Source organism: Scardinius erythrophthalmus (genome assembly GCF_964197995.2).
Source record: "Scardinius erythrophthalmus genome assembly, chromosome: 20".
NCBI classification, from domain to species: Eukaryota; Metazoa; Chordata; class Actinopteri; order Cypriniformes; family Leuciscidae; genus Scardinius; species Scardinius erythrophthalmus.
This window is the reverse complement of record NC_138240.1, coordinates 14,086,885-14,113,761: the sequence shown is the minus strand read 5'-3', so window position 1 is coordinate 14,113,761 and position 26,877 is coordinate 14,086,885. Positions and strand designations below refer to the sequence as shown.

At 36.2% G+C, this 26,877-nt stretch overlaps 2 protein-coding genes across 3 annotated transcripts in view; both read left to right on the top strand.

Annotated features, from left to right (window-relative positions):
- Nucleotides 1–9: 9 nt before the first annotated feature.
- On the top strand, nt 10–24,536 carry ahcyl1 (adenosylhomocysteinase-like 1). 2 transcript variants are annotated; one of them, XM_081348663.1, is made up of 17 exons: nt 10–493; nt 11,314–11,431; nt 11,960–12,103; nt 12,925–13,025; nt 14,135–14,237; nt 14,347–14,441; nt 14,859–14,965; nt 15,265–15,381; nt 15,510–15,573; nt 15,737–15,825; nt 16,389–16,459; nt 19,822–19,916; nt 20,675–20,773; nt 21,903–21,971; nt 22,147–22,225; nt 22,314–22,434; nt 23,283–24,536. In XM_081348663.1, the coding sequence occupies exons 1-17, from the start codon at nt 308–310 to the stop codon at nt 23,287–23,289; spliced, it is 1,665 nt and encodes a 554-aa protein (XP_081204789.1). In that variant the 5' UTR covers nt 10–307; the 3' UTR covers nt 23,290–24,536. The 2 variants fall into 2 exon arrangements, with proteins under 2 accessions (XP_081204789.1, XP_081204790.1); XM_081348664.1 differs by having other exon boundaries at nt 20–493; nt 11,317–11,431.
- Nucleotides 24,537–25,206: 670 nt separating this feature from the next.
- The window catches only part of hspa1b (heat shock protein family A (Hsp70) member 1B), a 2,955-nt gene continuing 1,284 nt past the window's right edge, over nt 25,207–26,877 (top strand). Inside the window, exons 1-2 of the mRNA XM_081349613.1 lie at nt 25,207–25,458; nt 25,960–26,877. The exon at nt 25,960–26,877 is cut by the window's right edge and continues 1,284 nt beyond it. Coding sequence (XP_081205739.1) covers nt 25,986–26,877 — 892 coding nt within the window. The 5' untranslated portion in view covers nt 25,207–25,458; nt 25,960–25,985. The remainder of the gene's footprint in view (nt 25,459–25,959) is intronic.

Below are 26,877 nucleotides of genomic sequence, written 5' to 3'. Positions count from 1 at the left end.
CCCACCGCTGATGCTGCTAGCCGTCAACCGGACAGTCAAATATAATAATCTGTGGTCCACTGCGGCGTGGAGTGAAATTACATTCTTATAAACTCGCGTCCGCATCCGTTTTCTCTCCTCATTCGACAGTTTATTCCTGTCCTTCAGACGTTTTTGCGCAATCACCCCTTCCGCTTTTGAGATAGTCGGAGCTTTTGAAGCGCTTCAGCAACATAAGGACGAATCGAAAGGTTACAGTAACAGAGCTGAAGGACTATCGCGTAAAACCACCGGCAGCGGCTCGCAAACAACGTAGATTTAGATTGCCATGACAGACTGTGTCGGGGATGCGAAGCTGGAGGTGAAACAGGCCAGCAAAGAGTTTAAAGAGAGCGAAAACGTTGCTGAGAAATACTCCGCGATGACAGCCACGAAGAACAGCGACGTGAACATGAACGTCGGCGAGCTCTCCGCCGCATTCACTGCGGTCCCGACCCACAAATCTATGAAAAAGGTAAGAGGGACGTGTCTTTTCGGGCTAAACACACATCATGTGTGTTCTGAGAAGATCGCGCTTGAGTTTGGGACATTGAGTTTATCATTAGGAAAGATTATCCCTGCTGGCTAGAGTTGAACTAGAGGTGCAGCGGAGCCTGTTAGAATCACGTGACGCATATTTCTAACGTTTCTTTAGTTCTTTCTCGCCGCATCCTGGAAATGTCCCTGCGCTGGTCCAACTCTCACATCTGTCAGAGTAACTGACCTTTGTCCACCGCAGTTTACAAATTCTAGAATCTATCATATAAGCTCAAGGAAATGTGGATAAATGTATATTTTTAAATTGTAGCCTTTTTAAAATGTCTTAAATATTATCCTGATGTCTAACATGTCAGAGCACTTCACTACACAGTTCAAAGAGTGAAGATTCAGCATAGATAGATAGACAGACAGATAGATAGATCATTTAGTCTGCAAGAAAGATGACACAACAGATTGTGTAAATGTGACCCTCTGAAGTGTGTGTGTGTGTATGTTGTGAGTGGGTGGTAAAAGAGGCGCACTCCTCTGCCCACTCGCTCATCGAGCTGTCAGCTGGTTATACAACAGAGCCACAGGCTGTTCTGCTTACTCTCTTCAGCATTACACGCAGCACCAAATCAAATCCAGTGCTTACGTTCACATTTACTATTTAAGATTTCAAAAATTTGAATTTGGCCTCAGTATATTATAGTATGTATGAAGAGGTGTGTTCAGAAGATCTAAATCTTTCAACAGCAACATTTTGCACTCTTAAAAAAATGCTGTAGGATTTACTTTGAAACCATTTTTAATCAGAAATTGCTGGTAAATTTCACAAATAATTACAAATGAATTAACACATTGAATTAAACATGACATTTCTAAGTAGAATGCGACTGAAAATATCATTGAACCTCAGTAATCATTGTTTTATTTACAACTTCAACAGTGGACTCCAACACCAGCAGATCTCTCTCTTTTTTTGGATTTACCTGTTATAATAAATGTAGGGTCATCCTATCCCTAACACTATCCATAAGTTATCCATAAAATCAGAGGGTAATGATAGGTGAATAACACTGATGTAGAAGCACCTGACCCTTGTTGTAAGCAAACTTGACATAAACTGTAAACTTGTCCCTCAAATCTGATTGGTTGATTGGAATGTTGTTCCAGGAACATGTTGTACTTGGTGACATCCTGTTCACCCAGAAGGGACTTGCTGGTTTATTATGTATGTGCTTGGCTTTTAGCGCACCAATTACCTTGCAACAGCTGAAATCTCTTTTGGAGAAATGCTCAATGGTTTGAATATAGGATACATTTTTATTTTTTACCCTCTGATCTCATGTATTTCCTCGTTTTTATGTACTGGCAATGCTTTCCCCTAGTAATCACAGGTTTTTGTGTAATTTTATCCTTTTTTCCGCACAGTGTGAGGGTGTGAGAAAGTTGCTCTCTCAGTACCTCCACTAGCTTTGTCCCTCTGTGAGCAGGAGGCTCTGATAACATTGTGAAAGAAAGTTGCACTGAGCGGAGAAATATGACACACGTCTACTGAGCCGCTCAGGAACTTTTTCTCCTGTTTCTCGGACAGAGTCTTGGCATGGAGCCGTGATTTGACCCTACCTGCTGAGAGCCCAGCATTGACCTTGGGTTCTCCTCCTTGTGATTGTTCTCAGTGTTTTCTCTTCAAACATACATTCAGCCCATCATACGGATTTAGTACAGTATGGAGAGTTTAGTTTTTTTATAGTCCATTCATCATAACGAAAATTGACTCTTTGTTTCCTTACTGATTCCTTGATTGTTATACTTAATGCACATCATTTTGAAGATTAGATCAAATTTCGGGTATTTTTCAGGAAAGCTATTGGTTGCACGTCCAGTTCTGCTGAATAGATGCATTGAGGGTTTAGACCGATGTTGCTGCTTCAGTGCTTGAGCTGCCATTAGGGTCTCTTTACACCGAGCAGTCACCTGAGAGAGCTTAGATCGCGTTTCATTTATTCACATTAGACCATCGGCACTTCAGAGCCCAATTATCTCATTCACTCAAGTGGTTTGTGCAGAATAATCATTTTTTGACTGGGAGTTTCAGAAGTTTCACATTCTCAGCCAAATCCTGTTAAAGTCACCATACAATCAAAATTCCTATTTTTATGGAATATTGCAGTATTTATTACAATTGATTTATCCGGGCAGGGCAACCTGTCACTCATATGAGAACACAGCGCAAGTCCACAACGATCCAATCAATTTCTGATGGAGAAAATCAAGGTCTGCCTATACATGTTTTTTTTTTTTTTTTGAGAAGACATTTTACTCAAATATACTAATATATAATATTAATATGTAATATATAATATTACTCACAATATAGGAAAGAAAAGGCTATAGCAACTTCCGTTTCATGCCGATTTTAAGGCAATTCAGTTATGTCAAGATGACTTTGGTAGCAAAAAATAAAAACAAAAAACATTCAATCAGCTGTTTAGTTAATCAACCTTGTTAATGTTAAAACTCTATAGTCATCATTAGAATGACAATGTGAGTCGTGTATAAAGTCAGGACTTTATGATATAAATGACCCTTTGTAGGGTTGTTAATTTAGTGTTTTTTTTTTTTTCTCGCAAGAAAATACACCAATTAATGGTAATTTATCATGCCCCCTTTTCCATATGTAAATTCTTCAAAATGTTATTTTTATGCCATTAGAGTAATAGTCAATAAGGTCAGTCTGCTTGCGTATATAGACAATTCAACTATTCATATATATTTTACACTATGGTTCAAAAGTTTGAGGTCATTTTGTTGTTGTTGATTAAATAAATTAATATTTTTATTCACCAAGAGAATACATTAAATTGATCAAAAGCGACGGTAAATACTTTAATATTTTTACGAAAAGATTATATTTCAAATAAATGCTGTTCTTTTGAACCTAGCATTCATCAAAAATCCTGAAAAAAATCAAGAAAAATTCAGTTTCTCCAAAACATATTAGGCAGCACAACTGTTTTCAACATTGATAAAAAGGCAATTATTATTAATGTTGAAAATGGTTGTGCTGCAATATTTCTGTAGTTCTGTTAGCCATGATATATTTTTTCATGATTCATTGATGATTAAGAATAATATCTGTCAATAATATATCTAAATAAGAAATCATGTTTATTGAGAACCAAATCAGGATATTAAAATGAATTCTGAAGGATCATGTGACACTAAAGACTGGAGTAATGATGCTGACAATTCAGCTGGTATATATACAGAGAATGGATCAATGTAGACTGTAGGCCAGTGATGGGCTTATGATTAATGGTAGTGAAATAAAACACTATATTGTCTTCTAAAGCCACTTTTAAAATGTCTTTAATTGTTTTAATCTTCCACAGTAATATAATTTCATTGAATTATCTGGGGGCTAATATTGATAAATTGTGTTTTCATTATTTAATCAGCATATCATGTAACTAACTAATTCAGTTAAATTTTAATGACAGCCCTACTTTTTTGCACAACGCACATCCATGTAACTTATCGCAACGGACGCGCTCTCTCGTTTCATTCAAATACAACTTGCCGTCTTGCGTCTCCGTTTTTGGTACGCTGTACAAAATGGATTTATAAACAGGTATGATTTAAAACATTAATCTCAATTCAATATGTCCCCGTAATAATGTGGTAAAAAAAAAAAAAAAAATCCTGTGTAATAAGTGTACAATGATATACATTATTAACCCTTAAAAACTCACTCTTAATAGTTTTGTTTGAACTTGATCGTTTGTCTTTGGCTCAAGGCCACTTGCTGCGAACTTTTCTTCGCGGAAGCTTCACGTTTGTGAGTGAGATAAAATATTTCAACTCAAAACAACATTTTGTGCCCAATTATTTCCCAGACGTAACGTTAGCTTTGGTATTGAGGTCAAAGTTAACTTGCCTTGCGTTCGCTATAATAAACAGTGGGTGATGGTCACACAAGACTCGGCAGATTTGAAGTGTTTCCCCCCTATTGTAGTGACCATCCTCGATTAAGTTTCACTCAGGATTTTTGTAAAAGCCAAAATATGACCACACCTCAGATTTGGTCCTCTTAAAAGGCTGAATAATCTCCCGAGCACGGTCACTGCCTTCCGCCATTCCTTCTCGAATAAAAACAACAACAACAACAACATTGCGCGCTGCGCCTGCGTCAGACTGTTGCTGGCTGCAGGATTTAGCCTACAGTCAGTTATTAAAATCGCGATAATCAAACACGGTTTTAAGGATAATTAAATTTTAAACGATAATACTAACCGTAAGAACATTTTATCGTGGTTTATAGTGAAACCGGTAATCGTCCCATCCCTAAAACCAAGAATGTGTAGTGCTGTAGAGTTCTTTGTTTTTGTTGACAATCATGCGGGCGTGACCTCGGCCTGGGATTAGAGAAAGGGGCTGAAAGCCAGGCTGGTAACTTTAGGACTACAGCAGGTATTGGCAGAGTCGTGGTGAACGGCTCAACGGTGTCTGCTTAACGCTTGGCCTAGTACTGCCTGTTTGTTTCGACCAGGATGGATCATTGTGAGCTGTTAAGCAGAACAGTCAATGAACTGGATGGATTTCTTTTTCTTCTATTTTTAGTAAGATCTCGGAATAGAGTTGACCGATGTGACCTATAATGGATGCTTTAGGGGTTTGTAGAAACATGGTTTAATTCCCTCCAGATCCCTGTTTTATTAGCCGCCCTGAATAAACTCTGCAGGAGAGTCACTGAGAGAACCAGTTGGATTAAAACACTCTGCGGCAACAAATACACCCTTCCTTTAGTATTCCTGAAGCATTCAGTCACCACAAACAGACGTGCCGACGGCCCTTACAGTGGTTGCAATAGATTATAGAGAGAGAGAGAGCAAAAGTAGGCTGGCCGGGTTTGTGAGTGGTTGATTTATTTGTTTCCTTGTCACCTCCCATACCCTCATGTCCGCTGTAAGAACTCCACACAGAACTCTTTCCCTCTGCACCCGCCCGTGAGTAAAACTACATTGGTGAAACACCAGTTGTAACAATACACAGGCACACAGGCCAGAGGAAGCCGGCACAGACAGGGACCATGAACCATGGCTATGACTTTCCCAGGGTAAGTGCCTCATTACTCTCTCTTCCATCCTCTACAGCGGGACACAGCAAAACGAGATTGAATTTGCTTGGTGACAGTCTGTGGTTTCTAAAATATATCAATATATTAATAAATATTTGGGGGAAAAAATAGTTAAAATAAGAGTCAAATATTTGATTTATTTGTTGTAATGTTTAGATTTGTATCAAAATAGTTAAAATTTGCCCCTGTAGAGTTTATTGATATGTCGCACTCACCTTTATAAACAGTAATAAACAGTTGTTGCGATGTTATTTAAGTCGCTGTCAATGTGTCAGGACACTGAATGATTCTTGGAAATGTTTAATTTTTGATATATCAAGTTCTCAGTTCTTCTCTGAGTAGGAAGATTTGAGACACCATGTGCTGTTTTCCATGGACTAAAATAGGCGTAAGTAATTATTACTCAGAATATGAAGGTGAAGTTATACGTCTGACTGATCTGTCAAACAGGGATATTTATTTCTGCCACAATCATGTGTTGTCAGTTGAACTGTCTTTTGACATTTACATTGGACTATACTGCTACGTAACACTGGCTAGGGCAGTTAAAGTCTGATTTAACATAATCCACAGCCTGGATAATTACAGCACATTGCCAGCATGTTAAAAAAAGAATATAGCGCAATTTAATAATTTAGCTGACAGTGTAATCAGTGAAATGAGCTGAAAGTAATGTTAATGCTTATGAGGCTTCATCAGGGTTCATAGCGTTCACCTGAAGAATAATACTCATCTCTTCTCTGATAACTGTCCAGTTATTTCAAGCACTTTCAGTTCAAAGCTCTGCCTTTGGGCCACAATACCGCCTTGCTATGGCATTTTTATTATCACTCCAATTTCCTTGAAACATCAGCTGTGTGTTGTGTCAACTTCACTGGCATGCCCCCCAGTTTTGTGTCCAAACATACCTAAACTCAGGACTTGGATGCTGTTTGGCAAATCACGTATTAGATAACAGATAAACCTATTTATGATGGCATTAAAGCTATGCTGCAGGGGAAACTGAACATTTTCTGGGATTGGAAAGTAGATTGCTGATTGTTTTGAGTAAAGTGAAACTGTGTAGTGGGTCACTGCATATCAAACTGAAATCTGAAGTCGTGCAGTATGGAGCAGTTTTAGGAAAATCTCTTCATAGGAAAGATCTCAGTAGAATATATATATATATATATATATATATATATATATATATATTTATATAATTTTTTAATTATTATATTTTTATTCCTCAAGGATGCGTTAAATAAAAAAAAAATGAAACAAAACATTTTAAAGACAAAATAAAAATTTATATTTCAGTTTTCAACTTTCAATTAATCAAAGAATCCTGAAAAAAAAGTATCACTGTTTCCACAAAAATGTTAAGCAGTACAACTGTTTTCAACACTGATAATGATAGGAAATATTTATTGAGCTTCAATCAGCATATTAGAATGATTTCTGAAGGATCATGTGACACTGGTGACTGGAGTAATGCTGAAAATTCAGCTTTGCCATCACAGGAATAAATTACATTTTGAAAAATAGGCTATTAAATTATTAAACAGTTTAAATTGTAATAATATTTCACAATTTTACTGTATTTTGGTCAAATAATTTTAGCCTTGGTCAGCAGAGAAGACTTTGAAGAAAAATCGTACCGACCCCAAACTTTTGAATGGCAGTGTATTAGAAAATAATATTTAAAATATTATACTTTAAAAATAAATTGTCTCCATAAGTGCTCTGAACTATGAAAGAGCAGCTTCTAATCAATAAAACGTTCCTCTTGGTCTCCATATTGTCTATAGTTCACAGTAGGAATTGTGATGGCAGCTGTGTTTTGTAAGGTTGAGGGATCTGTTGTTTTGCTTCGAAAAAGTATCAGATTTACAAGTACTATTGAACTTTCCAGAACCCTTTCCTACTCTAAAAAAATGCTGGGTCGAAAACAACCTTTTCTGAGTTATTTGGCAACCCAACACTGGGTAATGCTGGGTTTTATACAATAACCCATTTGCTGGGTTTGTTTTTTGACTTAGTGCTGGGTCAGTCAACCTGATATTTTTCATTGTAAATAATACAAATAATATAGGAAAGGAACAGTTCATATACAATACTTTTTTATTCAATGGCAAATCAGTCTTTTGCAATCATGAAATACTCATTAAACGTTTTAAGGTGTGACAGGAGCAGCAAGAACAGCCAATGGGAATCTGTGGAAAGAAAACTAGCTTCAGTATTTACAATCTTAATCAATTGGTATCAATGTTCCAATTCATTAAATGAAAATCTTATATATTCATGTTTGAAAAGTTGCATCAAAAACAGCTTTACTTTGTCCCTCCTCGTCAGACACTCAAGTTTCAACCAGTAAAATGCATAGTGCGACAATAGCCACGATGCTAGTGCACTAGTAGTTCAATAGCGCTCCTATTGTAGTCTGGAGCGCATTTGTTACATATGACAGCGATGTTGGGTTGTGTTTCAGCCCTGGTTGCACATTGTTTTGGTTGGAGCTGAAACGTTGTTCACTTTGAGTGTAGATTCGGTGTATGCTTGCTGAGTTTGTAGAAGGCTAGCGTTCCAAGCAGACGTTAGCTGCGATGTAGCCGCATGTAGACAAAAAAGGTAAAATGTGAGACTACAGACTTTTTTCTGTCAGTACAGTAGTAATTTGATACGAACACAATGTAATACAAATCTTCGTTCTTTCATTCGTTCTCTCAGAACAGAACACAAAATTACAGTCGACAAATGTATCCAGTTTTAACTGGTCTGGTACAGACTACCCAACATTGGGTTTGGGTTACATTGACCCAGCGCTAGCTTGGTATGTGAGGGGTTTATCATTTGTATTGACAGTAAAAATGAACCATGCAGCAGCTGAGTTACAGAAAAACTACTCCGCAACTGGGGAAAATATTACAAATAACCCAATAAAATTATCCAACGGGCTGAACTCAGCATTTGGGTTAAAAAAATAACCCATCATTTTTAAAGGATGTAGTAGCCAGACTATCATCAGATGCATTATACGAAATCTCATGTTTTTAAATACAACACAGATAAGATGTGCTGCCCTCTCTATCTGTCTGTGGTGCGCTTGGACAGTAAATATATTAGGTGCTCGGATTATTTGCCTGCTTATAACTGCACACAAACACACATACACACATTCAGATAGATGTCACTGATTAAGGTCACTATACATACTTATCTACTATATAGTAGTTGAAAAACAGTATGTGAAAATTCGCACTATGTCTGAATTCACAGTATTCATAAAACAGTAGGTAAAAAGTACCCAGATGACCTAGACTACTACTTCCAGCGAGAAATTGAAGAGCAGATCCAGTGGACACTCTACTTTCCCATGAGCCCATGGGAGATGATTTGTGAACAGCATTGAGTCAATGCTGACTGCTGAACAGACTGACACTGTAGTTCACATGAAAATTACAACATGGCGAATGTACGTCCGAATTACATTTATACTACACGCATTCATGCAATATACTATTTGAATGGTCGCGAAGTAATTAGTAATTAAAAAGTAAGCGTTTTCGGATGCAGCCAGAAAGTTTCAGTGCAACCAGTGTAGTCCGATCACCTGACCAAACAGATGACTTTATGAGTCGGTTCTTTTTGGTGTATTCAGCGTGAATAGCACAGCTTGATTCAAACAAATGACTGTAATGAATCAGTTTGTTTTAGTGACTCGAACACATACAGCTTATAAGCTGTATTGTATACAAGAGACTAAATTTGTAAGACTTAAATCGGTTAAAGACACACATTATTATAGATATCGACATATAATACATTTTGTCAGTAACTTTTTCTAAAATTAAATGTATGAAATGTGTTGCCACATTTTTTGTTTGTTAATATAAAGTTAATATAATTTTTTTTTCATGCAATGAAATTCATGCAATTTCTCTAAAGACTGTAAAAATGTTGTGTAAAATGTGAACACACCTTTTGCCAGAATAGTTTTACATTTAATTGTTACTGACTCTCATTTTGCAATGAAAAGTAAAGTTTAAAGTAAAAGTTTAAAAGTGCTCTGTTTGCTAAAGCACAGTCATATATTCCTGCTTATTTTTTCATGGTAAATCTGGGTCTGCAGATGCTTTGAAGCTGAGCCGCTGGTGATCCATGTCTGTAGTTGAGATATCTGTGTAATATGTGTATGAAAGAAACATAAATCAGGTCGAAAGAAGGAGCAGTCAGAACCAGAGCTCTGCTTCTGTGATTTACCTGCATATTACTGTGTTAATTTAATAGTCTGCCATGAAACCCAGCCCAGATGACCCGATCCTCCCCATCCTTCATGAAGAGTAATGTGAAACACTGATCTGTCTTCATTGGGTATTTTAAATATTGCCCCTCGTGATAACATTAATGTTTATGTCAGCCTATGTGCATTGTAAGGTTTCAACTTTCAGCTCATATTACTTTAATAGCACAATGACACTAAAATGTAAAAGTAAAAGTGTTTGGTTTAATCCATGTGTTAGCTTAGAGCTCATCTGATATGCTAATGTTCTCCTAAAAAGTGTTTTTTTTGTGTGTGTGTGTATCTTTCTGTTCTGGGAAAATAGCCCAAAATATTACTGACTTTTTTCAAATATTTTTTTTTATAGGATGAATATACCTAATATATGGAGCATCAAGGCTCAAATATTCACATCACATGTCTGTCTAATTAGATAACTTTAAATGCACCATAACTCTGTCCATGGTATCCCAAAATCCTCTGCGAATCATTCAGTGGTTTGTGGAAAGAATAAAAACGGAGTTTAAACGGGTGGTTGGCGCACCTTCATTTATAAATGTCCATTTCCTCCCTTTTTTCAGCTTATGAGACAGTTACTTACTGTCAGGAACCATTGTAGTCACTAAATATTTGTTTGTTCTCAAAAGTTCTCATGAATGTGTTCTAGATGATTAGACATGATGTTATGGAGCCTTTAAGGTGTGTTTCCTTAAAAGGTGCATTCATACACAAAACAATGACTGGACAAACACTACATGCTTTTGGCGAAATACAACAACACAGGAAAGAAAATTGCATTTGTTTCAGTGCTAACTCATAGTATTTACTGCAGAGAATAACACTATAGTTACAGTTTGCTTGTGATCTGTTCAAAGCATCTTGCTGCTAAAAATATACTCAAGCTATAATTTAACAGTCAGGTTCTGCTGCATTATCCACCAAACAAGATCACACAGTGCACACTCATAGAAAACAGCAGTACACACCCTGCAAGCACATATCCCATGAATATTTAAAGTTATGCATCATTAAAATTACTGAAATCCCCTGATGAGATTGGTTCCCCACATCTGTTATGTAATTTTAAAATATTTCAATACAGCGGCGAGCAGATGCTTTTTATAGTGTTCTTTTGTGCTAAATTAAGACTGTACATGTTTGAAGCTGTGTATTTAATGTTCAGTAGTTATATTTCAAAGTTAAATCTTTATAGTTTGGTTAAATTTGAACTACATGAAATATAAAGAGATTGCTGTTTGTATTTTTAAGGTAAATGTAGTATGATATAAAGTAATATCTGCTATATATGTCTGTCTTTGAGTAAATATTAACTACATTCTAATGAAATCACATGTTCATGTGTCTGTCTCTCCCCCATCCTCTCTTTTTCCATACCTCCATCTTACTGTAGCAGATTCAGTTTGCCAACCAAGAGGAAAAGCAGGAGTTCAGCAAGTTTCCTACAAAGACCGGCCGTCGCTCCTTGTCTCGCTCCATTTCTCAGTCCTCTACAGACAGCTACAGTTCAGGTCTGACCCTCATCCACCCTCATGTCAATACAGTTCTGGAGTTCAGAAGAACAAAAACACAAACTTTACCATGCGTGAAGCGTTAAATGCATGCAAATGTATACATTTTAGGTCTAAGACCTTTTTAGTACATTAATGGGTTTAGGTTCATTGCAGAAACTGCATGTCAACAAACATCATTGTGGCCCAAAACTGCTTATTCCTTGTTCATGCTTGCTTGTGTGTTGTGTAATATAATCCCAGGCCAGCTTAAAGCGGGAACTACAGACTTTTGGTAGTGTTGGCTGTGGATCAGACAAATTCACATTCCTAAATCGTAATACCAACAAAAGTGAGGGATAAACATTCCTACATGTTTGTGACTGCAGACTGACCCCCCCACCCCAATAGCAGACTGCTGAAACACAATTGCCAAAACAATTTCATAAGATCACAATAATGATTTTCATGTCATGTTTCATTGCAAACACAATTGAATGCATTCATTGGAGTTTATCTCCACTAAAATGTGCCTCCATGCTTTTGTAGCGGCCTCATACACAGACAGTTCGGATGATGAGACGTCTCCCCGTGAGAAAAGCCAGCTCAACTCAAAGGGCAGCAGCGACTTCTGCGTCAAGAACATCAAGCAGGCAGAGTTTGGTCGGCGGGAGATCGAGATCGCTGAGCAAGGTTAGGAGACTCACCTTTTATAGTTGAAACTATGTCAGGTTGATGTGTGAAATCAACATGAATTTACATAACCATTACAGCATTGATTCTCAACTAGTTTTGTCAAAATGTATAAATTAATGTTAAGGTTTAAGTAAAGTACTGTTGACTCAATGACTCTGGAAATCTGTTGCACCGGTTGAACACAAATGTAGGTGTGTAAGTGCTGTCAAGTAAACAAGGTTTGGTAACAGCTGCTGCTGTCAGGAATAGTCATTGTACTCCATTTCATTGATTTAATCTTTTTTAAAGGGTCAAGATCTTAATGCCAGCAACTCAGTCTATACAAACAGTACTTGAAAGAACAGTTCGCTCAAAAATGGAAAGCCTATCATTTGGTTATTTTCTTCTTTACAAGACAAAAGGAGAAATTTAGAATGTTGTTAAGACTTCTAAAGCCATACAAATAGCTTTGTTTCAGAAAAAAACACAGACATGTCTCAACTCACTGACTCAGTGATCCATAAATAAAATTCTCTCTGTCTCTTTCACAATGTTTCTCGGAATATAGTACATGATTCATATATAGACCATTTTAATTATTCTTTTATGTCCTTTTTGGAAGCTTAAAAGCTTTAGTCCACATTCGTTGTGTTTGTATGTATGTTCCACAGATGAAAGAAAACTATTCAGATTTTGAACAACATGAGTGTGAGCAAATACTAACAAGTTTAATTTGTAGGTGAACTATTCCTTTAAAGGTTTGACCTGTCTCGGACTCTAGACTGTACCTTCCTTAATAAAGTTGACTCATCTCCAAACTGTTGTCTCAATGTCCACAGATATGTCTGCACTCATTTCCCTGCGGAAGCGAGCTCAGGGGGAGAAACCCCTCGCCGGGGCTAAAGTGGTTGGCTGTACCCACATCACTGCACAGACTGCTGTAGGTTGTCTTCAGGGTTGCACTAATTCAAACACACTCTTCCTCTGCAACCAGTCTTTGATTTTAACACAAAATTTTTTTTTGGGATAAATCCTAAAGTTTGCTGCACTATAATATTTTATAAATAATCCTAAAATAACACTGTAGCAGCATTGCCTCTATTAAAATACCCAGCTGAATGATCAACAAATGAGCAAAAGTAACCATAGTTACATAGACTTGCTACTACCAATACATTCACAGACATGCTGCTGCCGCACATATAAAATACATGAAATAACCCCCGTAGCAGATCTATACAGGTGGAGCTGGGGAAGGTGAGGGTTTCTGAAAGCACTCTGTAGACTGATAACAGCAAAAAATGTCAAGTATGTACAGTACTGTGCAGAAGTCTTAGGCACATTAGTATTTTCACCCAAAAAAATGGTTTTAAGCCAGTTATTTGTATCTTTTGCTGTAGTGTGTCAGTAGGAAATATCAGTTTACTTTTCCAAGCATCAATTTTGCCATTAGTTGTAATAATCCATTGAGTTATTTGTATGCACAAGGAGTGAGTATGCTTTCAAAAATAATGCAATAAATAGATTTTATTTTGCAATTAACTTCTATTTACTAAATCAAATCAGTATTTGGTGTGAACACCCTTTGCGATTAAAACGTCTTTTGTCCAGGTACACTTACACATAGTTTTGCAGGTAGCTTTGCAGGAAGGTTTCTTCAAGCATCTTGGACGTGTTGCCGCAGTTCTTCTAGATGTAGTCGTTTTTTTCTGTTTCTTCATGTAATCCCAGATGGACTTGATGATGGTGAGATCAGATCTCTGTGTGAATCATACCGGCTGTTGTCAGACTCCTTGTGCGTACAAAAGTTTCACTGGATTAATGGCAAAATTAATATTTGGAAATTTAAACTGATGTTTCCTACTGAAACACTACAGAAAATATATATAAATAACTGGCTTAAAACCATTTCTTTGGGGTGAATATATTAGCGTGACTAAGGCTTTTGCACAGTACTGTATATTTGCAGAACAAATAAATGTAAGTACACACCGTGTTTGTCTTGTTTGCTTTCCCATGTGTTTGACATGCTGTACTGGTTTCTTTCAGGTCCTGATCGAGACACTTGTGGCACTGGGCGCTCAGTGTCGCTGGACTGCCTGTAACATTTACTCCACTCAGAATGAAGTGGCAGCAGCTTTGGCAGAGAGCGGTAAACAACCCTCTAAACTTATACTATTTTCTAAACTATCAATTCCAACCTGGTCCAATGTGTCCTGATATTCTGGACTCACTATGTATTTATTGTGTGCCCTTTAAAGGTGTTTCAGTTTTTGCCTGGAAAGGTGAATCGGAAGACGACTTCTGGTGGTGCATCGATCGCTGTGTCAACATGGAAGGATGGCAGGCAAATATGGTATAATGTTCTGTGCTTAATATCTAGAGATATATATATAAAAAAACTGAATTAATGGGCAGTGTCTGTTTATACTGAGTGCAAATAACCAACCTTGTCTGCAAAGATTATTGTAACTCCACCCTGCATTTACCCATTGTAAAAAACTGTATATCATGTCTATTTATACTTTGTGTGAATACGTTTTATTGCTTTTTGTAGCAAAGTGTAACAAAGATGCTAACTGTTGCTTTTTACACTTTATGAAACACATCTACCACTATTTACACTAATAAGCACACTCCATCTATTGCACTTTATTTGCTACCAAATCAGTATTTAATCTTCAAAGCATGATATGACTTGAAACATTCCTTTGTGTCTGCAGGCTAGTAATCATCATATATATATATATATATGTATATTTTTTTTTAACAGATCCTAGATGATGGTGGCGATCTGACCCACTGGGTGTATAAGAAGTATCCCAGTGTCTTTAAGAAAATACGTGGGATCGTGGAAGAGAGTGTTACAGGTGTACACAGGTAAGGGAGGACTGTAGGACATTTTTATTTAAATTTATTTTATTTTTAAAAATTTAAAGTTTTTAAATTTGTACATTTTAAAATTATTTTTTTTTATTTTATTTTTTTTTAAAGGCACATTGTGGAGAAATTGTGTTTTTGTCAAACAGCGACCCCTAGAGTCACATAAATGTGTTTTTGCGAAACGGATTTAAATCCGATCTTCAATTCTCGCGCTATATGCAGATTTAATGGAGTGCACGTCACCGTCACGTATTTGTGTTTGAATCAAATTTGTCTCTCTGTGTTCATTCCGTTAGGCTGTACCAACTCTCCAAAGCTGGCAAGCTTTGCGTTCCCGCTATGAATGTCAATGATTCTGTCACCAAGCAGAAGTTTGATAATCTGTACTGCTGCAGGGAGTCCATCTTGGACGGGTAAGACACCTGCAATGCTGAGATGTGCTTTTCTGATTTATTTAGCATATCTTTCTCAGACCCCTTACTAAGCATGACTAAAACTTATCATAGAGTATAATCATGGTAGACTTCCTCTTTCTTCTTAGTCTGAAGAGAACAACAGATGTGATGTTTGGTGGGAAGCAGGTGGTGGTTTGTGGTTACGGAGAGGTCAGTCAACATCTGTGTTTTGTAAAATGCCCCATAGTGGAGTCTAGATAATCTGCACAATGCAAAAAATAATCTCTAAATTTCACTTAACTGCCAGACCTTATTTACTATAAGCATCACGATTGTGGGTTTTATTTTCATTCTTGTACCGATTCCTGTGTAGGTGGGAAAGGGTTGTTGTTCAGCTCTGAAAGCGCTTGGAGCCATTGTTTGCGTGACAGAGATCGACCCTATTTGTGCTCTTCAAGCTTGGTAAGACAAACACACAGACAAAAACTATCTTAAATTAAAAACCTAGTGGAGTGTCATTTTAATATTATTTACATAATATAATATTATTTATTATTATTTTTAATTAGCTTTTATTTTTAAATTTACATTAGGTTTTAGTAATTTTGTTATATGCTTTTGTAATTTTTATTTGTTTTTAATATTTCTATTTTGCTTTAATTTATTATTATTATTTCAGTTTAGTTTGAGTAATTTCAGTACTTAAGCTTATTATATTTCAGTTAGTTACCATTACAACACTTATAATTTTAGTTTGTTACTTTAAGTTAGTTTAACATTTTTCATCTAATATTTATATTTAATTTTTATTTCAGCTTCATTTATACCAAACAACTTTTGTAAACTTCTGCAAATAATATTAGCTCCCCACATTAGCAAAACACATGGCCACAGGAAGTCTTTACACAGGAAGTCTGTGAACAAGCTGAAGTGCTTATTTATCAAGAATATTTTTCCCTCACTGCCTGTATAAAGATATGAGATACCAGTTGAATTCGATCTGTTTTTTTTTATCTCCCTTGTAGTATGGATGGCTTCAGAGTGGTGAAGCTGAATGAGGTGGTTCGCCAAATGGACATGGTTATCACCTGCACGGGTACGTCTGGTTACAGCTGGCTCGCTTCCAGATCCTTTTCCTCTGTTTCATTCAGCTCTTATCAGCACAAACACATCCTCCCAAATGCCCTTGCATTAAGCTGCTGTGAAACGGTTTGCCCTTTGACAGCTGTAGCTGATCTCTTGGCTACTCTGAAGTAGTCTGGGAAAAATAATATTTGCTCCAAGAGATCAAATATTTGTGTATAAACAGTAGAGAGCTGTTGAGGTTTCTGTGTGGTCTCTGCTAGTCAAAGGCACAGCTTTGTATTAAATTTACGTTTATTTATTAATACATGTATTATTTAAAATGTAAAAGGAAATATTTGTTTCACTGTTTTTGGTTCCATATTTGAAATTTTGTTATTTTTTCCTTAAACAGGGTACCCGCGGGGTCTTAAAAGCATTGAAAAAGTCTTAAATTTGATAATCTCAAATTAAGGCCTTAAAAGCCTTGAATTTGGTATACAAAGTCTTGGATTTCGTTACAGAGGTCTTAATTTTTTTTTCTATTATTAAATTCATACCGTAACAAAATTAACTGTAACTAATGTAGACTAATTAAAAATTAGTCGCGTAACGTTGAGTGCACCTCGCGCTTCACGTCATTAAAGAACGCGCGAAAGCGTGCGCACCCGTTACCATGGTTACTAAACAGAGCTTTTCTGTTAAAAGAACATGTTTTCTACCCGGTCTTTTCAGTAGTACGTTATCTGGCCACAGCCATCCACGCGCGCTCTCTCTACGTTGTTCAAGCAGCGCGGATGATCTGAAAACACAGACAAGCTGGAGTTCAGCGATCTTCATTTGAGAAGATCTGTCACGAGCCGCTTGCGCTGTTTGTGCGACTAAATCTGCGATCAAAATGCAGGCTGATATACAGCAGTGTTTTTAATGTTGATCATTATGCGAGCAAGAATCCAATGTTTCCCGACTATCCACACGATTTCAAATGTGACATTAATTTTATACAACAGTAAAAAAAAAAAAAAAGGGTAACATTGAGTGATGTACTACATTTTAAACAGTATTGTCAGGCTTATTGCTCTATTTTGCAACAAAATCTGTGGCTTTGACAAAGACAATGAGTTACCGCCACCTACTGGCGATTTTAATATCATATTTTTATTAATATTAAACGTTTTTTAACATTGAATATTTATTGAACATTGTTTTATTTAAAGAATTATTCATTTTTTAAAGGTATTATAAAGGTGAAAAATGAAATGGAAAAATCGATTAAATGGGGCAAATATTGTCCCTTAATGGAAAGATGTGACTGCAGTCGTGGAAGAGAGGGGGTACGGCACTGTAAAAAATTGGAGAACTAAGGAAAAGGGATATGTAGAATTGCACAAGTGCTACTGCTAAAGAGTGCAATGTCAATACAGCCTGTTAGCTTAATTTTAATTTCTCTTAAGCTTAATCGAATTGGCCTAAAGAGAATAATTATGACATTTTCTGTCTAAAGACTACATATCAAATAGCTACCAAAATTAAAGTAACTTCAGTTTGACTAAAAGTAAGGACTAAAAGTTGACAAAAAATGCAAACACATTTCGTCAACTAAAACTATGAAAGGCAGAATGACTCAAATGTGACTAAGACCAATAAGCATTTTCGTCTGAAGATGAAGAGTAAGACTAAATAAAAAATGGCTGCCAAAATTAACATTGGCCTACACACGTGCACCCTACAACGCTGCTGCGTATGTATTTTATATGACTGATAATTTACATAAAATGTTTTATTTAATTCAAGTAGTCTACTTGTACATAATTATTTTTTAGGGTTTAAAATGTATACAGATTTGACATTTTCCACTCATACTTCTGTCGGAATTAGTTCGAAGTTGGCATTGAATTTCATTTGAAATGGTATTAAAAAGGTCTTAAAAAGCCTTGAATTTAAGTTGGAGGATCCTGGGGGTACCCTGTTAAAGGATTAGTTCACCCAAAAATGAAAATTCTGTCAGTAATTACTCACCCTCATGTTGTTCCAACCGCGTAAGACCTTCGTTCATCTTCGGAACACAAATTAAGCTATTTTTGATTAAATCTGAGAGTTGTCTCACTCCTCCATAGGCTTTCAGAGGGACCGAAACTTGCTGGCCCAGAAAAGTTATTAAAGAGATCGTTAATATAGTCCAAGTGACTACAGTGGCTCAATCCTAAGTTTATCAAGCGACGAGAATACTTTTTGTGCGCAAAAACAAACAAAAATAACGACTTTATTCCACTATTCATTTCCTTCTCTCTGGGCCTCTAGTTGGTTCACGTAGTGTTTTTGCGTAGCGCGTCTGTGTTGCACGTCACCACGTAGGCTCACTATTGGCCGAAGCGGGTCATGTGTGTAATGCGTGATGACGTGCAACACAGACGCGCAGCGCAAAAACACTACGAGGCCCAGAGAGAAGGAAATGAATAGTGGACTAAAGACGTTATTTTTGTTTGTTTTTGCGCACAAAAAGTATTATCGTCGCTTGACATACTTAGGATTGAGCCACTGGAGTCACTTGGACTATATTAACGATCTCTTTAATAACTTTTCTGGGCCAGCAAGTTTCGGTCCCTCTGAAAGCCTATGGAGGAGTGAGACAACTCTCAGATTTAATCAAAAATATCTTAATTTGTGTTCCGAAGATGAACGAAGGTCTTACGCGGTTGGAACAACATGAGGGTGAGTAATTACTGACAGAATTTTCATTTTTGGGTGAACTAACCCTTTAATGGAGTGCAATAGTGTCTGTCCACTTTTTCAACAGTTTTGGTTCCGGAAGTATTTTTACCATTATTTTTTCCCATAAGGGTTTTTAAAGTCTGTGTTAAAAGTGAATCACAACATTACAAACTTTGATTTGAAGACAAATCAAGACAAAAAGAGGAAAATAACTACAATCCCATGAAGCACTGCAAATTATATTATTAAATAAAACATGATGGTTAAGTATAAAACTTTTTATTTTAAAGATTCCGATTATGTATATAGAAGCTATATATTTTAAGTTCATTGCAAAATATGCATATTTGAGAGGGTATGGAAATTGACTCTTATGTCATTCTCATGGGCTTCATGGGAAAGTGTTCTTTTGATATGATTCGCTAGTTGTGAATCTCTGATTGGTGGAGATTTATTTGCAGAATCATGGGTAATGTAGATTTCATGAATTAACAACATCATAGTTCACAGTAGGTCTGTTTTTAACGATTTGTAAGTTATTAAAAGTAATTTCCCCTATAGAGAAAATGAATCGGATTTTTAACACGTCTGCTGCACTGTAAACTCACAAATTTTATTTTGTTTGAACAAATAATGTCTACTGGGGTTTCTTGAAGAGTCCTGAAAAATGTCTTGTTTCTACAGGGAACAAAAATGTTGTGACCAGGGAGCACTTGGATCGAATGAAGAACGGCTGTATTGTCTGTAACATGGGCCATTCCAACACTGAGATTGATGTGGTGAGTGAGTCTCAAGACTTCTTTGTATCGCCTTCCCTCACATTTATATTTGTTTTGTTGAAAATATTTTTGAGTTATTTATGAGGAGGCTCCATTTGCTCTTACTTTAGTGTACTTTATTACTGAATGTAGTCCAGGGAAAGAATTTTAACGTCAACAGCTGTAGATGTTCCATGAGCAGCACTGAAAGCCTCTTAGCGACATGTTTCCAACAACAAAGTGAAGTGCGCTGAGCCGCTGACTGTGTTCATAGTGATTGCTGTGTGTGTGTTTTAGCTTTGCTCTTGCCACTGTCGCCTTTCTCCACCTTTGTTGCCATTGGCTTGGCTTGCTTAGTTGGGGACATTCAATTGAACATTTAGCCTAATTTAATATTCAACAATAATATTGATCTGCCTGCATTGACACTATTATACAAGAACTGAACTGAGCTGGACATCATGGTTTACTCCAGAGCGGCTATATATATTTATATATATAAATGAACTAAATAAATAACTTTTTTAAAACAAAAAAAGAAACAACACTGAACTTACTTAAGCTGGACTGTGACGCTATTTTCTTCTGGAAACAAACTTTTTTGCATTATTTTCCTGTTATCTCTGTAAAGCTGCTTTGAAACAATCTGTATTGTAAAAAGCGCTGTATAAATAAATGTGATGTGACTTGACTTGAATGTGACTTTGTAGGTTTATCAGCCTGTTAAAGCGAGTGTTTGTTGTGTGCGCTGATGTGTGTCTGTTCTTTCTCTGTTCCAGGCGAGTCTGCGGACTCCAGAGCTCACCTGGGAGAGGGTGCGCTCACAGGTCGACCACGTCATCTGGCCTGACGGGAAACGAGTGATTTTACTGGCAGAGGTCTTTCCTCCTTCCTCATTTTTTTCATGAATGAGTGCCAGTAGGGATGAGTGCAGTGACAGATGGGCTCTTCTGTTTATATTACGCTAGATGTATTTGCATGGCAGTCAGAGGTTTAGAACCGCTTTACGTTATTTATACATACAAAGAAACGTTTTGTCCCAAACAAGTCAGGACAAGCAAGTTGTTGTTATTAAAGAGTGCTGTTAGGTACAACACAATGCAGAGTTTAGTTGTTTCACGGTTACAGAGCAAATTTATGCATTATTATAAACTACCATTTAAAGGTTTGAGTGCAGTGAGTTTTTATTTTTTATAAGTCAATTATTTATATTGAGCAAGGATGCATTACATTGATCAAAAGTGAAAGTAAAGACATTAATAATGTTTATTTACTTTTTAAAAATGCTGTTCATTTAAACTTACTATTAATCAAAGAATTAAAAAAAATGTAACAGTTTCCACAAAAATATTAAGCCATGTTTTCAACATTGATAATAATAAGAAATTGTACTTGAGCATCAAATCAACATATTACAATGATTTCTGAAGGATCATGTGACTCTGAAGACTGAAGTAATGATGCTGAAAATTCAGCTTTACCATCACAGGAATAAATAACATTTTTAAAATATATTAAAATAGAAAACAGTTCATTTACATTTTTATTAATATTTCATAATAGCTTTTAACTTCATTTTTTTATCAAATGAATGCAGCCGTGGTTACCATAAGAGACATTTAAAAATATTACTGTTCCCCAAAGTTTTGAATGGTAGTGTGTATAGTTTATTAGTGTCTTTTTAACACTGCTTTTGAACTGATGTTATGAATAATCATATGTTTTGGTTTGCATCCAAATAAATAATCAAATGAAATTATGTATTGGTGAAATTGGTGTTGCCACATGGTTATTTGTTATCAAAATAGTTTTTTTCCTATCAAATCCATGCATTTCAATGAAACCTACTAAATGGTGATTTGCACCATGACATAAGATTCTGGTCCATAGCACCCTAACCAAAGCCTCGGTTTTTCTCTAATTTGCCCACCATGATAAATCACTTTCCTTTGTGCGTTCTCCTGGTGGAGCCCAGTAAATCTCAGTCATTTGTGTGCTGTTTTTCAGGGCCGGCTCTTGAACCTGAGCTGCTCAACAGTCCCCTCATTTGTGCTATCAATCACAGCCACAACCCAGGTAATTTAACCTGTCACCATTTGGGTTTTAGCCGAAGTGAGTTTGCACCCTTTGTACAGATGACATTTAATCCATTTATGTTAGTGGTTCTGAGTGCTGTTGCACAGCTGTGTGATTATTATGCCTGATTTAACATCTCTGATCGCAGGCTGTTGTGTTCTTTATTTAATGTTAGGCTTTGGCCCTAATAGAGCTGTATAATGCACCAGAAGGTCGCTACAAACAGGATGTCTACCTCCTGCCCAAGAAGATGGGTAAGAGTTATCTGAACCAATCACCACTGCTGGCAACTTAAATACATCAGTTATAAGCATTAAGTGTGAAAAATCATGTGTGTTTCAGATGAATATGTGGCCAGCTTGCACCTTCCCAATTTCGATGCCCATCTTACCGAGCTGTCAGATGAGCAGGCCAAATATATGGGCCTCAATAAGAATGGACCCTTTAAACCAAATTACTACAGGTATGAGATGTTTTCTAAAACAGCTTGCATCACTATACCGTCTGTACTATCAGAATGTACACATTTGTACTGTTCTGTACTAATGTGATGAAGACATTTTAGGACATGGTTACCTATTTTAAGACTAGCCAATATTAAAATGTTTGGTCACTTACTGCCCTCTGCTGGTTCTCAGTAAACGTCTTACATACCACAAGCAGTGAAACTGCTAACTGTCTTCAGCATATTAGTGTAAAACAAAACTTTTCAATTCTTTGAATGTATAAAATATATAAATGTATTAGTTTAGCTTTTCAGTATAACATTCATTACTGTTCAAAATTGTGGTGTTTTTTGCTTATGTTGCTTACGCTCACCAAGGCTACATTTATTTGATCAGAAATACAGTAAAAATAGTAATATTTTGAAATATTACAATTACAAACAAATGTTTTCTATAAGCCTATTTTATAAAATATAATTTATACCTGTGATGGCAAAGCTGAATTTTCAGTGTCAATCATTCTAACATGCTGATTTAGTGCTCAAGAAATATTTATTATTAATATAAATATGCTTAATATTTTGTGGATTTTCAGGATTCTTTGATGAATAGAAAGTTCAAAAGAATTTATTTTAGATTCAAATCTTTTGTGACATTATGAATGACTTTACTATCTCTTTAGATTATTTTAATGTATTCTTGCCGGATAAAGGTGTTAATTTCTTTCAAAAAAATCTTTTGAATGGTAGTGTAATTAATAGAAATCATTAAAAAAATATATATATATTTTTATAGTATAAATATCCTTCATACCAGACTGAACAGTTCTGGAAAAAAATATAATTTTCTGTTGTTTTACTTGCAGATATTAGTGTGACTGGATCGATTCAGCCTTCATCAAAGATGGAGAGACCTGTATTAACCTGAGAAGCAAGAGATTTATTTTATATGAATATACATTTCTTAAAGCGAAACTTGATTTTACTGAATGTTATTCTTATTTAATAGTGTTACTAATTTCCCGTGACAAAATATACGTTCATGTCACTTTTAGGCTTATGTCTATTGTTAGAATTCATGTATTATAGCAATTGTTGTAAATGTTCTTTTAACCTAAAATATGAAAAGGACCACTGTCTAGGCTCTAAAAATGTGCCAAATATTGGTTATAGTAGACTGATCTCATAGAATAATTGATCATTATTACAATGCTTTGTTTTTACATGGTTATTCTATTTACCCAAGGTTACGCTACACTTAATCGTTCATGACCAAAAAGTTGTCTTTGTGGCTTTTTAATATAAAAAAATTGTTAGTCTCGGCATAATATTCCTGATTTAATGCTCTTGCATAAGAAAATATAATATCTTTTTCGGATGAATGTACTGTGTATTACTGTAAAAGCTAGAGCGTTCTGGCAATATGATACACACCACTGTGTGCAGAAACTTCTGTGACTGGCAGCACCTGCTGCTAAATGTACCCCACTTGGGGGATTTTATGAAATGTCACCAACTGGGATACTTATCCTTTTCATTTTCTCACACATCTTCAACATCTCTGTGGCCTTTTATATTCTTATTTTAAAATAATGTAGACCATTATATGTTATGTAGGCCAATCTTAGATGAGAATAAATGTAACCCCAGTTGAAATGAGATTTTGGTATATTCTTTGAGGTTTGCTGAATATTGTTGACCTTTGGCCCCTAACATTCCCACACACAGTCGGCTAGATTCACAAGAAGCACACATATTTTGATCACCATCTCTAAGGGACTGCAAAAGTCTTAAGATTAAAATCACTGTGAATGCTGTCATTTGAATATTTGCCTCATCTGCACTTTTGTTTGTGATTTACCTTTGCATTACATCATTTGTCATCATTTGTGTTCCCTCTGGCTTAATGTCATCATCAAATCCCTGAATTAAAGATCTTGCTGTCACTAAATATGCCTTTTGACCTACTTTATGCTATTAATATCACGAACGTTTCTATGATTGTGTTGGAATGTAGCCTAATAATATTGCAATAAATATTGTTTTTTACAATAACATTAGCCGTGTGCAAAGGGAATTTAGGAGGAATCATGTTAGGAATTAAAGGGATAGTTCACCCAAAAATGAAAATTCTGTCATCATTTACTCTCCCTCAAGTTGTTCCAAACCTGTATGATTTCCTTTCTTCTGCTAAACACAAAAGAAGATATTTTAAAGAAGGTTGGTAATTAAACAGTTGCTGGTCCCCATTGACATCCATAGTATTTTTTTTCCTACTATGGAAGTCAATGGGGTCCATCGGTCGTTTGGTTACCGACTTTCTTCAAAATATCTTCTTTTGTGTTCAGCAGAAGAAAGAAAGTCATACAGGTTTGGAACAACTTGAGGGAGAGTAGGCTAAATGATGACAGAATTTAAATTTTTGGGTGAACTATCCCTTTAATGTTTAATTTTGAGCACTTGTCAATCATGAACTCTAGTTTTAGGAATTAACTGTTGTCGGACCAAAAAGCTAATCCGCCGTTGAGCCACTTTAATATGTTTGAACCCATATGCAGTAGGCCTAACGTTAGTCACAAACGACAATATTTGGTCCATACTGGCAAGGGCTGAAAATTAAGTAATTAACAATTACAGCAACGCTTTAAACAACAATAATGATCAAATGTAATAGCATTTGAAATAAAACACAAAGTTATAAAATTATATAAGAAAAAAATCTTGTTTCGACACATTGTCTAACGACCCCACCCACCTGTTGCATAGTGTACGGTCCTACCAGCTTACGCTGACGCTATTTCTGTGTTTGGATCGCAGTACGAGATCATCAGTGCGCGCCTGGAAACTTCGGGGCTCCTCAGCCTCTAAAGTTACCACCAGAGTCAAGAGAAGTCTGGAATTTCTAGAAGGAGCATGGAAGGTATAAAGCGCGAAAGTGTTACTCAGGTCGAGGCAAGTCAAGAAAAGACAACTCGAGCAACTGAAGCAAAGCTGAGCAGAAGAGTCCGCTCTCTGAGGCGCTAGAACAAACTCGCACGACCTGTAAGTGACTCTCTGAGCTACGTTTACTTTTGAAATATTTTTAATGCATTATTAGACATGTTTATGTATGTTATATAGCCTATTAAAATAAATTAAAATTTAATTGTAAACTTTTCCTTAAGTAGATTTTTTTTGGATTATTAAAGTAATTTCTAATAGCCCAAATTAATCTAATATTTAGAGATGAAAGTCCGCAATATTTTCCTGATGTTTACTTTTTTAAGTTAGCCTATATTTACTTATATACTTATTTTTTTTATATATAATTATTATATATTATGATTAAAAAAAATTAGTATAAAAATTCTTAAGTTGATTATTTTGATTATTGATTTTTTTATTGTTTAATCTAATATGAGATGAAAGTCTTTAATATATTTGTATATAAATATATTTAACTATTCATTTCAATATTTATAATGAACATGAATTATACACCAATATTAATACTAATAACTATTATTATTTAATATAAAAATAACTCTTTTTTTTGTATTGCAGGTGATATTTCATTATAAATAATCAAGATGTCTAAAGGTTTGTCCATTGGCATTGATCTGGGAACCACTTACTCCTGTGTGGGAGTGTTCCAGCATGGCAAGGTGGAAATCATTGCTAATGATCAAGGAAACAGAACCACTCCAAGCTATGTTGCCTTCACAGACACAGAAAGACTCATTGGAGATGCTGCCAAGAACCAGGTCGCCATGAACCCCAACAACACAATATTTGATGCCAAACGGCTGATTGGTAGAAAGGTTAATGATCCAGTGGTCCAGTCAGACATGAAGCTTTGGCCCTTCAAGGTCATCAGCGAAGACGGCAAGCCAAAAGTTCAAGTTGAGTACAAAGGAGAGACCAAGACATTCTACCCTGAGGAAATCTCATCCATGGTCCTAGTCAAAATGAGAGAGATTGCCGAGGCCTTCCTGGGTCAGAGAGTCAATAATGCTGTCATCACGGTCCCAGCGTACTTCAATGATTCGCAGAGACAAGCAACCAAAGATGCGGGGGTGATCGCCGGTTTGAACGTGCTGCGAATTATCAATGAGCCTACAGCGGCTGCCATTGCCTATGGGCTGGACAAGGGCAGGAGAGGAGAGAGGAATGTCCTGATCTTCGACTTGGGTGGAGGCACCTTTGATGTCTCAATCCTGACGATTGAGGATGGGATCTTCGAAGTGAAAGCCACAGCAGGGGACACTCACCTGGGTGGGGAGGACTTCGACAATCGGATGGTAAAGCACTTTGTTGAAGAGTTTAAGAGGAAGCACAAGAAGGACATCAGTCAGAATAAGAGAGCAGTGAGAAGGCTTCGCACGGCCTGCGAAAGAGCCAAAAGAACCCTCTCATCTAGCACTCAGGCTAGCATCGAGATCGATTCCCTGTTTGAAGGCATCAATTTCTATACTTCCATCA

Excerpts from the sequence above, each read along its gene's own strand:
- ahcyl1 (XM_081348663.1), top strand. The coding sequence starts at position 308 with ATGACAGACTGTGTCGGGGATGCGAAGCTGGAGGTGAAACAGGCCAGC. Across the intron at positions 494-11,313 it reads CCCACAAATCTATGAAAAAG|CAGATTCAGTTTGCCAACCA; the intron begins GTAAGAGGGACG and ends ATCTTACTGTAG. Across the intron at positions 16,460-19,821 it reads CATGGTTATCACCTGCACGG|GGAACAAAAATGTTGTGACC; the intron begins GTACGTCTGGTT and ends TTGTTTCTACAG.